Genomic DNA, 13,595 nt, shown 5'->3' with positions numbered 1-13,595 from the left:
CCTTAGTAAAAAAAAAAAACAACACAACTTCATATTCACTTTCAATGTAAATGATGATTATATTATTAAATCAAATTACTCTTTACATTTTGTGCAAATACATATCATTATTTAAACATAATTGTTTAACTAGTTTCACTCAGTCTTTGACAAAATGGAGAAATCCCTTTCCATCTTCACTTCTGACTCACTCAGATGTTATTTTTATACCCAGTTATGTCACCAACCTGTTTCCCATTAACTTACTAAGTTGTGAGGTGTTTAATTGGGAGTTTGTTTAGTACACCGCTTTTCCAGTCTTCATTTGCCCCATCTCAGTTTTTTGTTTTCTTGTAGATGTGGCTGGCATCAAGCTCAAAATTATCCGATATTTTCAAGTTTCGACATGGTTTAGCATAATAATGATATTTTCAGTACATACATTTGGCCTAGTTCATAAGCCATTTGTCAATTCAGTTTCACATTTCATGGTACAAATTCCAATTAATTCCAATTTAATTCCAAAGCTGCTTTACAATAGAACATATACGAATTTTTCTCTGGATAATTCTGAGAAATAAACTCATGTCGTGTCAGTACCTCAAAGGACCAGAAAGACGATATAGATATATGTGCATGAATGATGACAGTTACAAATGGACCTCTGGAAAAACTCATCACCTTTTGAATCGCCGTTTTTTTTTTTTTCTTTAAAGCTGCAGTCAAAATTTAATTACTTCTCATTTTCAACAACAAATGCTGCCCGCTTTCAAAAAGAGACCAAATGGCTACCTTTTCAAAGCCAAGAGACATCTCTATATCAGCTTTGTGCTTCTGCTACCCTGTCCTGGGTCTCTATAGCTGAAGCAGTGAATGCCTGCTCGGCACTGGAGGGTGTCATGCTGTTTCCATATTGTACCCCTGGGCCTCCCCGCAGCAGTGGCCCACATGGGAAAGCAGGCCAGGCGGTGGGATAAACCAATTACCCCCCAGTCGGGGCGGACTCCTGCCGGTGCACCATGCAGCAGCTCCCGGCCAGAGCCCTCCTAGGCTCGATCCCCATGAGAGCCTGCTGGAATTCCCAGAGATGAGAATTGTGTGGTCTCAAAAGCCTGCAGAGAGACTATATTTTGCTTGGAAATTTGACATGGTGGCCTCCTGGGACAATACTGAGGGAGGCGATGTCAAACTGGGCTTCTTGCGGAATAAAAACAGACAGTTTTGCAACCATGCCTTGCACAGATATAGTTTTTTTTCTTTACATGTCGCCATGTTTTCTGCAGAAATTATATGGTTTTAAACACACAATAGATTGATCAAATGCGTGTTGTGTAGCAAACGTTACATTTTACAGTGCTGCCTGTCTGTGAACAGACTTTATACAGAAGTGTTACAGAGAAAATTAACTATTACTAAAAACAGAACAGAAATATACAAGAACAAAAAAAGACGGCTCAAGTTAAAGAAAAAGGCACATCTTAGCCTTCTGCTCTCTTGGATCCATGTACCCTGATCGTTTCTATATGACAGCAACCCTGACAATGGTCATTATGTCTGCCAGAGGCCACGTCACTGCAGGCCCATTGTGTGGGCCCCATTCACCACTCAGTCATTTACACTTTCATTGGCAGCTATTTAGTGCTCATGAAAAGTTCAACACACCAATTTGTGAGCTCTGCTCAGCCAAGGAGAAGTGTGGAATAGCTCAGAAAGGAGTTGCTTTAAAAATCAATTAATTGTTCTCCTCTCCTGGGAGGGGCCGAGGGGGAGGATCCCCGGGCTTTTGGGGCCTCACATCTGTTCATTCGTCTTCTTGGGCTGAGATGCAGGGGCCACAAAACTCAAAAGAATTGCCTGATTTGGTCTGCTCAGAGTTGTGGTCATCTACAGAGATTCTGTATGTCACTTTATGGAAGTGCAGTTCTATCATTAGAACTAGAAATTCGGTTGCGAATGAAGAGGAGAGGAGGAGTACATTTATTTAAGAACCTACAAAGCCATTCATCAAAAAGCAGAGCGTTAAAGGGTCGAAGCTTATTCTGTTATTCTGCAGGAGATGGTGAAATTGATATATTTTTAACAATTTATTTCACATGGTTATGAACTTATTGCATTTTATAAAAGAAAAAGAAAACCAAAAATGTTTGAAATGCTGGTTTCATGTTTGTGAAATTTATTCAAACAATCCCTAAACAACATGAGCACATACAGAAAGCATTGCATGGGCTCAACGGAACAAACAATCTCTTGTCTGCTGGGAGTTAAAACATGAAAATATAAAAACTTACATATAAATATTAGAATTCATTGAGTAAAGCAGACACAGAACGTGTGACAGACATGTCAAATGAACAAACAAATCATTTGATTTGTTTTCCCATGAGCACCAAGCCACATCTTCTCAAAGGAGAAGAAAAATATCCACTCCAAAGTTTTTTCCATTACACTGAATCAATCATTCTGAAAAGGACATTTTAAAAAAGTGTGTATAGTGTTTAAAAAATCTGGACAAGATACAACAGACTTTTACAAGCATATATGTACAAGCCGACTCACAAAGACAAACTGGGGATGATAGATGACTGCGCCTCCATCATCCCTCCCACTGCAGTTCACAGGGCAACTGTCACACAGAGCCACCAAAGTGAACAACAGTCGATGTGGGGAGAGTCACAAAAAGAGAGCAGCAAGCCAACCCCTCCTTAGACTCCCAGGACTGAGGGCAGTGATGGGAGACAGACAAAGGCCAGCCCTCTCTGAGCCTCAGTGCAGGAGGCCCCGCCGTTTCCCCCTGTTCTCGTCCTCCAAATGTATTTTCCACCAGCATTTCAGTAGCTTTACCCCTGCTGGTGACGCTGGATGCCACCTTGCTGGCCCCTGACAGCATTACAAGAATCCCACAGTGTCAGTATATAGCTGTTGTCTGCGGATAAACTGTCTGGTTGCAAAAACGAGAAATTCCTCAGTCTACAGGGAAGTCGCAGGAATTCCGACGTTCCGTCCTGGCTTTGTAGTAGACAAACAGGAAGTCTTTGTATCTCGGGGCGCAGCCTAACCAAGCATCCCCAAAGTGCTCTGACCCTGTGAAAAGAAACTCGCCATCCCCGGGCTTCACGTGGCACCGCAGGAGCGTGTGGATGTATCCCAGCCAAGACAGAGATGGCCGAGATGACCCAGATGGATCCACTTGTTGTTCGAACAGTCCGCTGCGCTGCCAGTACACCCTCGTTGCTGACACCGCTACCAACGTTGTCTGGCGCTGGGAGTCATGGGAGACACTTTTGATGTGGCCTCGAACCACTAAAAAGACAACAAAGCGGAACCATATCTGTATACTGCACTCATTAAGGAAATCATTTTGTCATCAGTTTTATCCTCCAGAATGTGTATTTAAGTGTAATCTCTAAGTTTTTATTTACATTTCAACCAACATTCCTGCTGTGTCCCTTTTTTCTCTTAAACTGGATATTGCAGTTTAGAGCAAAGCACAGAAATCTGTGGTTCTGTCACCAAAGCAACAATTCCACTCATTCTGCATATTGTTACAGTTCTTCTGTGGTATGGCAGCAGGCCAGGAGAAGAGTTTTTAACATATCAAAGTGGAGGTAATCCCGTGTACAGTACAACAACACTTCCAAAACAAGTCAGGATGCTGTGTAGAATGTAACTAAAAACAGAATGCAACGATTTACACATCTCAAGCCAATAGCTGATTCACAATAGACACACAAAAAATATTTGAAAAGTGAAACATTTTACTCTATCATGAAAGCAGTCTCAGCTCATCTTTAATTTGATGGCAGCAACACTTAAAAAAAAAAAAGGTAGAAAAATGATACTAAAAAAGAAACAGTTGGAGGAACATGCTGCAGCAAATTAGGTAAATTGGCAACGGCTCTGTAACGTGATTACTAGAAGAGCACCTTAGAGAGGCAGAATCTCTCAGAAGTAAAGCCGAGCAGAGGTTCAGTAATCCGCTCAGACTGCACCAAAAACAATTACAAAGAGTTTGATTACCTCATCATCTACAGTAGATAACATCATCAACTAATTTGAAAAGCAAGGGGCACAGATAAGAGTTGTGGATGCCCATGATCTTTGGGCCCTCGGACTTTAAAAACATGCACGATGCTGTCATGGAAATCGCTGCATGGGTTCAGGAGAACTTCCAGAAATCATTGTCACAAATGCAAACGAAAGCTGTGTCACGCAAAGAAGTGGACATGTGTGAACAGGATCTGGGCATGCTGCCATGGTCTCTGGACCAAAGCTCATTTAAAATGGAATTCTTCAAAAAAGTGGAAAAATATTCAGTGGTCAGATGAAATGAAACTTGAAATTAGGTCAAGAAGTCATGGGCACTATGTCCTCTGTACTGAAGAGAAGAGGGACCATCAAGTTCCCAAATGTTTACAGACTGCTGTTAAAAGAAGAGGGGATGCTACACAGTGGTGAACATGGCCCCATTCCCATTTTTAAATGATGATAGGCTAATATTTTGATAAAGTACAATGTCTTGTTTTCAATATCTGACATTCGATGTTCTATTGTTAACTACATGTAGGTTTAAGAGATTTGCAAATCACTGCATCCAGTTTTTAATCAAGATTTTATGAAGAATCCCAACTTGTCAAAGTTGGAGTTGCACATTAACGCAATTGCAACAAAACTTCTACATGCTATTGGTTCATTAACATGTAAAATTAGTAGAGCAAAGCAACGGTCAGGAAAAAACTCATTGTGAGACCAGTCAATTTTACGTTACTGTGGCATATTTCAGGTTTGCTGAGAAGAATGTACCCACCAAAGTCACTGTTGCAGATGGCCATGAGCAGTTCTGTGTCATTGCAGGGCCGACATGAAGCTGTGGAGACAGATGAAACAGGTGAAACCATGTGTCATTTCTGTTACTTGCAGTGTTTCTGCATGATTGAGGTAACTCTTGTTCTTTCCAAATCATGCATGATCCACAGCAAAATGACTGACAGCGACTGCTCGAAGGGTGTCCCTTCTGTCTACCATTTTACTGACCTACATACCAACATTGCCCTCTTCACAACACAGACTAAGGAACACGGGTTAGATGAAGGAATGCTGCCTCCTTTAAGTGCTCTGCCCACAGAAACCCCCTCCACATCAAAAACCCGCACTAGTCTTGACCCCGTGTTTAACTTCTATTGTATCCACCTAATTGAATGACCCCGTGCCAATGCAGAGGACTGGGAGAGTCAAACACTCCGCCAAACTGCCAATACAGAAAAGATAAACAGGCAGCTGTCTATTATGGACACAGAATGACATCACCACATTGGGACCGGCCCGCACACACGGATAAATGCTAATAAACAGACATTTACAATGATCAGGCATTTGTGGAATCTGCAAAGTATTTGCAGTGTGAATGCAGGCCTCCTGGCCCGGTGCCCTCCGGCCACCCCGGGGTCTGCTGTGTCCTCTCTGCTTTGTCCCCTGATGGAAACCAGACAACCAGACAAAACACAAGACTGACCAACAGCTGCATGCTCCAGTCTGCAAGACAGAACTCTGCAGCGAAATAACCACTTTTATATTCATCACTCACACATCTGTGAATTAGCAGTTGGATTCCCTGCAGCAGCTATTGCAATACGTGACTTTGAATTGTCAGAAAATTTTCAGAGCCACTACTGAGAGACCGTTTATAAAGAGTGTAAGGAGCAATTGACATCTTTATTAATCATTTATATATTTTCTGCTAAAACTGTATGAAACGTGAAAACAAAGAGAGAAGAGGTGATGAGGTTTTGTCAGTCAAAGGGATTTTTACTGAATCTTGAAACCCAAAGGTTTGCCTTATCAACAACCTGTGACTGTGGAAAATGACTATGTCCACTTTTTTATGCTACTTTGGACTTCTTATTAAAAGCAGAAAATACACTACTATTCCACCGTATTATTCTTTAATCTGCGCAACAACAAAAAATCCACCACAATCGTTGGAAAATGAACAAATTGATTAAGTCAGTGACTGTTTTTACGCTTATATACGAATTAGTTGCACATTCAAGCGCGAGGTCTCTGCCGACTATGGACATTTTTACTGCTGCACAACGTTTCATTTTGGTACTTTAAATGTCCTTTCTTCTTTCATTCTTTCTTTCTTTCTTTTCTTCCTTTTGATTTGATCGTAGCCAACGTGGACTTTGAATGCTGGGCAATGTGATGCGGGCGTTTTGCATTAATCTGTTAAACAAGGCCATGCTTAAAATAAAAATCACGAATAATTGGTTAGAACTCATATAAAGTTATTTATAAAAGGTGGCACAACCCCCCCCCCCCCCCCCCCCCCCCTCCAAAAACATTTTTTTTTAAAATAAATGTATGTATTTCGGACTGAACTCTGCGAGTCATACTCACTCTGCAGCCCGCCCCTGCCCACGTTGGGCGCAGCACTCTTGTTGCCCAGCACTTCATATCTGAACCCTATTGTGTTTCTGCTCCAGGGTCCATCACTCTGCGGCCTGGCCTGAAGGTAGATAGCGGGCCTGTGCGGCTCATCTGCTCGGAAACAAAACACTTGATGCTCGGGCCGGTCGTCCTCCGTCACCAGCAGCTCCAGCTTCCCGGCCCGTTCTATGAACACGCTGGCTCCGCCAAAAGAAGGAGACGGCTTGATGCAGATGGTGCTTCGCCGGGAGGAGGATACATTGGGCTCGACAACCACCCTGAGAGCCTGACCCGGGTAGACCCACTTCACCGAGCCCTCTGTACAGCGTAGCCGCACCTGCAGAACAATCCTGGAGTCTATGCCAGCTGCAAAACCGCTGGATCAAGCGGAAAAGACCGGTGGGTTTTGATTAGTTTCGGTGATTAACCGACAACTTTACATGCATGCACATAATGGGTAAAACAGTGGAAAAAAAATAGTTTGCCAATATCTTTTAGGGGGGAAAAAAACAGTCAAAAGCTATTAAACTATTTATATAGTTCTATATCTATAAAATCCGAATGGTCAATGTTATGTCTTATAAATAGTATTAATGTTGAAATCCACATTAAAAAAAAACACCAGATTTTGTAATGAAAACTTTTGATTGGTCGGTAGGGCCTAATAAACGTTCATAAACAGATGATACAATTAAATTACGTGCAGGTAATTGTATTTTCAAAATTTGGATTTTTCTTTTTCTTTTTTCCTGATCCACAAATGATTTTTTTAAAAAAACCTTTCGGTCGCCTTTAGTCCCGTGCATAAACCCCTCCATAAATATCACACCACTACAGTTTCTCATTGCCTTTGAAAATGAGCATTTATCCTTGAAAAAGCTGTTCAGATGTCTCTTTTAAAAATAAAAAAAAACTCTGCTCACCTTCCAGTCCAGTTGCACAGATCAGCTGAACAGTGAAGAGCAAGAACGCACATGGAAATGATCGCGTTTGGCAACATCTCCCCGAAACATAGATAAAAAAATCCAGAGAGGAAAAAAGCCGGTGGCGTAGCATGGCCAGAGAAATAAAGCAGAGGACACGCGCTCCGTTCCTGCCGCGCGGGGCTGTGACCGAGCTTCTGCAGGAAGAAAGACTTGAGTTGCTTCTTAGTGGCTCCCCTCCCGCTCTCTACCACTCCACCTTGCACACGCACGCGCACGCGCCACTCAACGCGCTCTCCTATTCTTTCTCGGGCTCTAATGAGCGCTGATCCAGTTGTTGAAGGCTGCTGGCCTCGGCAGGTTTTTTTGTCTTTGCTCTCAATCGGAGACAATCAGTCTGAAAGGCTTCAGCCATCTGTTAAGAGCACTGCGCTTTTCTTCACAGCTATTCATTCACTCCTACAGACGACCTGAGGTCCATTATTTTACTTTTACTGGACTCCTTAAGCTTTACATGGCGTTTATAGCCCGCTGTTTACTTCTCCTAAATTTTTATTTATTTGTACATATCTATAAAACTACCCACGTGAAAACTATATAACTAGTTTACTTTTCAGTCTTTAGATAAAAAGCCTTTTACTGCCTTAACATGAGCCCGATTTCATATTATGAGATCATTTCAAAGCATATCTGAAAAGAGCGAAAAACAATTGAACAAAACCGAGTGTCTGTACTTGAGCTTCATCTAGCGGCAGCGCAACGCAACGCAGTCTCCTCACATCTGGAAGGTTCAGCAGGCTGCAGCAGGCTGCCATTGCCGGGAGAAGCTGGGCTGTGTAACTCAGCGACCTCTAATTTGAGAGCCGAGCGGAATGCGCCCCAGCTTTCATCAATGATTAATCCACCGGGGACGAGCAGCTCCGCTCCGTTTTAACCTGCGGGTTCAAAAATGAGTTGGCAGCCTTTCAGGGTCTCGCTGGTGGCGACATCTTGTGGAGGTGAAACCCGTGGACCGTAACGGTGCAGACCAGTCCGAGGCTTCCCTGAAGGTTAAGTTTGAAGGGCCCGAGGCAGCTCAACGGGCTGAGTTTTTGTTTTTTTCCCATCGGTCGATGGTTGAACACAGAAATCCACCAGGCGATGTCTCCGATGCTGTAAACGCCCTCTGCTCGTTTCTGCAAATATAAACTGATCTCAACAGTTCTCCCTTGAAACGCATTGAAGAAAAAAATTGTAAAAAAAATACACAGGTTTGGTTTTGAGTATTTCAAGTTCAAACTGAGATGAGCGTCGGAGAGACCAAAGCCGGACAGAATCATTTTACAGGATGGTCAGATTGGCTCCTGTGACGCAGAGACACAAAGCAAAGTCCCCGGATAGCTGCTTTGTGAGAAGAGGCCTCTTATCGTCACACTGGAGCCTGGCTCCTACGGTAGGCCTAATGAACCGAGGCGTTACGTGACATTAATGGAAAACCCTCTCCGCAAGATCCCAAACCAAAGCCGTGGATTAAAAACAGTTCGGCGCATTAAAAAGACGAAAAGCAGGACACGGGGTCACCGTTTCCGAGGCTCGTCCTGCACATTCATTGTCACAATTTCTTGTTAAGAATCCCATAATGTCTGAATAACTGAAAGAGTTCAGACTCGCATGGACGCTTAGGGCCTATTCTCGACCTTTGGAGTCATTCCGTGAAATATCTAACAGCTGACGATAATGGCAGCGGCGACCAGAAAACAAGAAGAAATCCGCTTATGGGCCTTACACTCCTAATCAGCAAAGCTCTGCAAGTGTTATTGTCATTCTTACAACTTTTTACATAAATAAGTTTAATCCTCGCTTCTAAAAAGATGGGACTGTGAAACGAACGCAAGAGCAGATCAGTTCCAGTATTTCTCCGGCTTCAGATCAGGCCTTCGTCGTTTGTGCTTAACAGGCGGGGTCACGGAAACCGTTCCCTTTTTTGGGCACGCAAGAACGCTCTGTGCAACTGTGACAACAGGGCTCCCCTGGAATTAAATATTTCCATCAAAACAATGATGCAGGAAACCCTGTTGTCCCTTGAAATGTCGTCAGAATAATTCCTTTAGGTTCCAGAAAGAGATTTCAGCCACTGTTAAAGGTGACCTCTCCAACAAGGAGAGCCTCTCTGCTGGAGCATTCAAATACGCTCACGTGTCTCCTGTCGAAACGTTCAGGAAATGTCAAAGCATGTGCTATTTTAGAAATTTTAGTTACTCTTGCCTTGAGTCTAGAAACACATGTGAAATGATTTTCTTCTGACAGTTGGAGGCTTTCTCCAGAATCCAGGCACATTACTGTTGCTTTTTTTTTTTTTGCACTCTCAAAATACCCCAAAATATTCATTAGAATGAATAAAAATAATAATTTCTCATCCACCCTCACATTCAAATCTTTATTAAGACTCGCGTGAAGTTTATGTTAACAAATTGCGTTGAGTGTAGAGATATGAGTGGGATTTATTCTGGCTTCACCTGTTAAACCAAAACATTTCAGTCTGAGGAGAGTCAGCTCTTTATATTGGTTTATTTAGCAATTGCCGTTTCCGTCCCTGTCGCTGGAGCTGCATTGAGTTCAGCTTTCAACAGTTGTGTAAAAACACCTTGAAAGATTTTTTTCAGATTCTGTAAACAATTACAAAACCAGGGAACATGGATCCAAATATCCACATCACTACGTGCAAAAAGCACAACAGTCCTTCTACGTCAATATCAATTTCAATTTAATTTTGCAGCAGGGTATTAAATATTTGTATGTACAGGTTTGAGAGTTACATAGAAAAAATATAGTATTACCGTAGGCCTGTTAGTCACAATTACCTCAGTATATATATATATATATATATATATATATATATATATATATATATATATATATACACACACCATCCTCAGAACTACATCAAATATTCATCTTTTATCCTTAAAAAAGCCTTTGTCCGTGCTGCTCTCTTTGATGGTGACTGTCAAGGAGTTCATGGTGACATCAGTCACGGTCACAGTGTCCAGGGTGGCACAACAGGGGGTCCAGGATGAGGCCGACTGTGTGTGCGGCTCATTGACGGACTCGTACTGTGAGGGCAGGGCAGTAGCCTGCTCGTGCTGCGCACAGCACTGCTTCCCCTGGGGTCTCCGTTGCTCTGCTGCGCTGCTCAAACAATAAGTCCTGTGTCCATCCTGGTCGCCTTCACGCACATATGGACTGAAGGTGCAGGTGTAAGACAACCTGGCACCTTTTGCGTGCCTTTTCTCGCCGCCGGATTTGGGCGTTATCGTGGTCTTCTCCTGAAACCTCTTGGTCAGCTGGAGGAGGCTGTGATCCGATGTCTCCCCGTGATGATGCAGGCGTTGGGACAGTTTGGATAGGCCGTGTGACGCCGGGTCCTCCAGGAACCTGCTCCGTTTGGTGTCCGGTTCTGCCGAGCTGCTGGCATCATGTTTCTCATAGTGAAAATGGTGCTTTGGCTTGCGCCCTCGCTTTTTTGGGAATTGCAGGGATTCTTGGTCAAGGAGAGCAGCTGGTGGAGGGGGTCTGGGCCTCCTCTCTGGCTCTGGTGGTCGGACATAGACACTTTCCCCTCTGTTCACCGCACTTGGTGGGAAGATTGTTGGAACCACAGTGCGTAAACCCTCCCGGGCCCTCGGTGTTATGATATGCTCCGGGATGGGATAGGAAACCTGGATCCCCCTGGGGGTCTCTCTTCTGAATTCATATGTCTTTTCTTTGGCCTGAAGGCAGAGCAAAACATTTTTGTGAACACAGGTTTCCCAGGAATGAAAATGTAAAGTCTCCTCAGGAAATTTAAAGGTTAGAGGCAGGTGCATATCTGTTTGAACGCTCAAGGCCTTGTCATAAAGTTGCTGTTCTTCAGAAATGCCAGCCTTTTACATGAAAAAAGACAGTATCCTGATATTTTAGATCATATTTTAAATGCATCAAGAACGTTCAAATATTATCTGAAATATTAGGGTGAATGAGACATTTTCTTTTGCGTTTCAACCGTCATTCCACTCACTTTGGGGTGAATTTGAACCACAATACAGCAGTTTCAGAATTAATACAACCGTCAAAATGATTCATCTTCCGCAACATCCACGGCACGCCTTAGAGATTCGAGAAAATTCAAATGGAAACTCAAGAGATGTGCATCAAAAGATTCACGCACCTTCAAAAGAAATGTCTCGGGTTTGGGTCCCCTCTTTTTCGGTCCAAACAGCTCCCGTTCGCGCTCCCTGATGAGCACAAATCATCAAATGAATCACCAAAACCCTTTCTCATGAAGCCTATGAAGCCAGAAATTATAATTATCAACGGAAGGGCAGAGCTCTGACAGCGAGGCGGATGGGACCATTGTTATTTGATTTATTTGAGAAATAAGTTAAATTCAATTCAAAATGAATCCGGAGGCAACAGGCAACTTGTTTAATGAAAAATCCACATCACATCCTCTAACCATTTGAAGAAAAAACGAAAAGAAAACCCACACATCTCCCCGATGGCACTTGCTCTCACTTCCTTTCGGAAAATAAAGATTTTGAGATAAAAAAAAATCTAGACCAATCGACTTTTTGAAATGGGGGGTTTTGTGGCGCAGAGTGCGCAGTGCCATCTCGTCTCCACACAGAGGCCTACTCCTGCGCTGTCAAACCCTCACCTCTCCTCGAAGGCAGCGAAGAGGCGTGCATCCAGGATATTTTCCTCCGGCTCCCAAGTGCTGTACCTATGTCACAACAACCGACAGGAGAATTGTTGGGCTCCACACATTGAACAGAACACATGTTGTCGCGCCTGCACGCGCGGTGTCACACTTTTATCAAAGCAATCTTGCTGCCTGCAGCTGCAATTACAGACTACGTAGCGGACAGTGACGCATGGTGAAACCCAGCCATTGCTAAAGCTAGTGGGGTCTTAAGAGGCGTCCCAGCGGGCCGAAGCCCGTATATTCTAAACACATGAGCGGCGCACACAAGCCTCGAGACACACGGTAGACTGCGACACGGCACACACTGCACATGAAATGGATAAAAACATCCACAAGCTGAGCAACGACAGACTCTTGAGGTGGTGCAGTTGAGCGAGCGGCCAGGATGGAGCGCTGTCCTTCACAGCCTCGGATATTATACTCACTTCTGAGACCAGCCCTTCCATTTTACGAGATATTCCCAACGACCCTGCAAAACAGATCCGCAACGCATTCGGGTTATCAGACAACTGCCTGTCGACTCCGCACAAACACATGGGAGCGTAATAAATGCAGAGGAACAGCCTGTGGGTGGGAAAAAAACAGCGAATACCCGTCTGATTCGCCGTTTAATGATGGACTCGGCTGCGAAGACGCTCTCACCGACAGCCGACAGCTCCATGATTCACCATGCACCTCGTTTATTTCTGTCTCTTTTATTATTTTTGGCTTCCCCTCGTCCTCTTCGGGTTGTTTAATTCCGCACATCCCATAATACGCAATCTGTAGAGGACGTCATCACGTCTCTTTCTGTTGCCAGGCACCGTAGTCGGTAGGACGGGTCGTGGCGGAGCACATTGGCTCAGTTGTTGCTACGTGCTCCGGGTTTCTGAGTGAAGGGGAGGAGTCCCGCTGCTCTGACTGCTGTACAGGAATGTCTGCCACAGTGGAACAAACGCAGTCAGGGACTCCCGGAGCCGGTCCACTGACCCCGGGGACTCGGAGGGGTCTCAAAGAGCCCCGAACTCAAGCAGGAATTGTTCATTTTTCTCCCATTAAGATTAGATTAAAAACAAAAGGCGGAATTTGTTTAATAAAAGACCCGATCATCAAAACTACTCCATTTCCAAACCCGATTTTAATAACAATCGATTCATCAGAACGATGTGAAATGATATACATCCGCCTGCGTAAAAATGGCAGCAACTGTGATCTCTTTGAGGATGCTTTGGGGTGGTAGCCTAACTAACCCATCGTTGGGCCAAATGACACCAGGAAACGCGCTGATTGTCCGACATAATCAATTATTTAGACTAACTTCTTTACTGTAACTTACAGTAACTATTAGATGAACAGTTTGAGCATTTTATTTGAGGGGGGGTTATGATGCCGAAACTCAGAAGGTCCATTAATTTTCTCATCATGCGCACAGTTCCACCAACTGCGCGCATGTATGAGCAAAGGAAGATTATAGAGACTTATAAAATGAACAGATAAAAAAAAAAAAAGAGCTTCAAATAAAGACAGCAGCAGTTTTTATAACTTGTGTGTGAGCCAGTATGTTT

At 43.6% G+C, this 13,595-nt stretch overlaps 2 protein-coding genes across 2 annotated transcripts; both read right to left on the bottom strand.

Annotated features, from left to right (window-relative positions):
* Positions 1 to 2,211: 2,211 nt before the first annotated feature.
* Positions 2,212 to 7,473, bottom strand: LOC142371647 (meteorin-like protein). The gene is made up of 4 exons (XM_075454358.1): positions 7,329 to 7,473; positions 6,376 to 6,782; positions 4,784 to 4,843; positions 2,212 to 3,279 (listed from the first exon to the last, which is right to left on the bottom strand). The coding sequence occupies exons 1-4, from the start codon at positions 7,403 to 7,405 to the stop codon at positions 2,942 to 2,944; spliced, it is 882 nt and encodes a 293-aa protein (XP_075310473.1). The 5' UTR covers positions 7,406 to 7,473; the 3' UTR covers positions 2,212 to 2,941.
* A 2,574-nt stretch (positions 7,474 to 10,047) lies between these two features.
* On the bottom strand, positions 10,048 to 12,885 carry cbx8a (chromobox homolog 8a (Pc class homolog, Drosophila)). Its single transcript, XM_075453532.1, has 5 exons — positions 12,644 to 12,885; positions 12,477 to 12,520; positions 12,004 to 12,069; positions 11,515 to 11,581; positions 10,048 to 11,077 (listed from the first exon to the last, which is right to left on the bottom strand). Exons 1-5 carry the CDS (start codon positions 12,710 to 12,712, stop codon positions 10,259 to 10,261), a joined length of 1,065 nt encoding a protein of 354 aa, XP_075309647.1. The 5' UTR covers positions 12,713 to 12,885; the 3' UTR covers positions 10,048 to 10,258.
* Positions 12,886 to 13,595: the final 710 nt, after the last annotated feature.

The sequence above is a fragment of the Odontesthes bonariensis genome, chromosome 21 (assembly GCF_027942865.1).
Source record: "Odontesthes bonariensis isolate fOdoBon6 chromosome 21, fOdoBon6.hap1, whole genome shotgun sequence".
Lineage (NCBI taxonomy): Eukaryota > Metazoa > Chordata > Actinopteri > Atheriniformes > Atherinopsidae > Odontesthes > Odontesthes bonariensis.
This window is presented reverse-complemented; position numbering and strand designations above follow the sequence as displayed.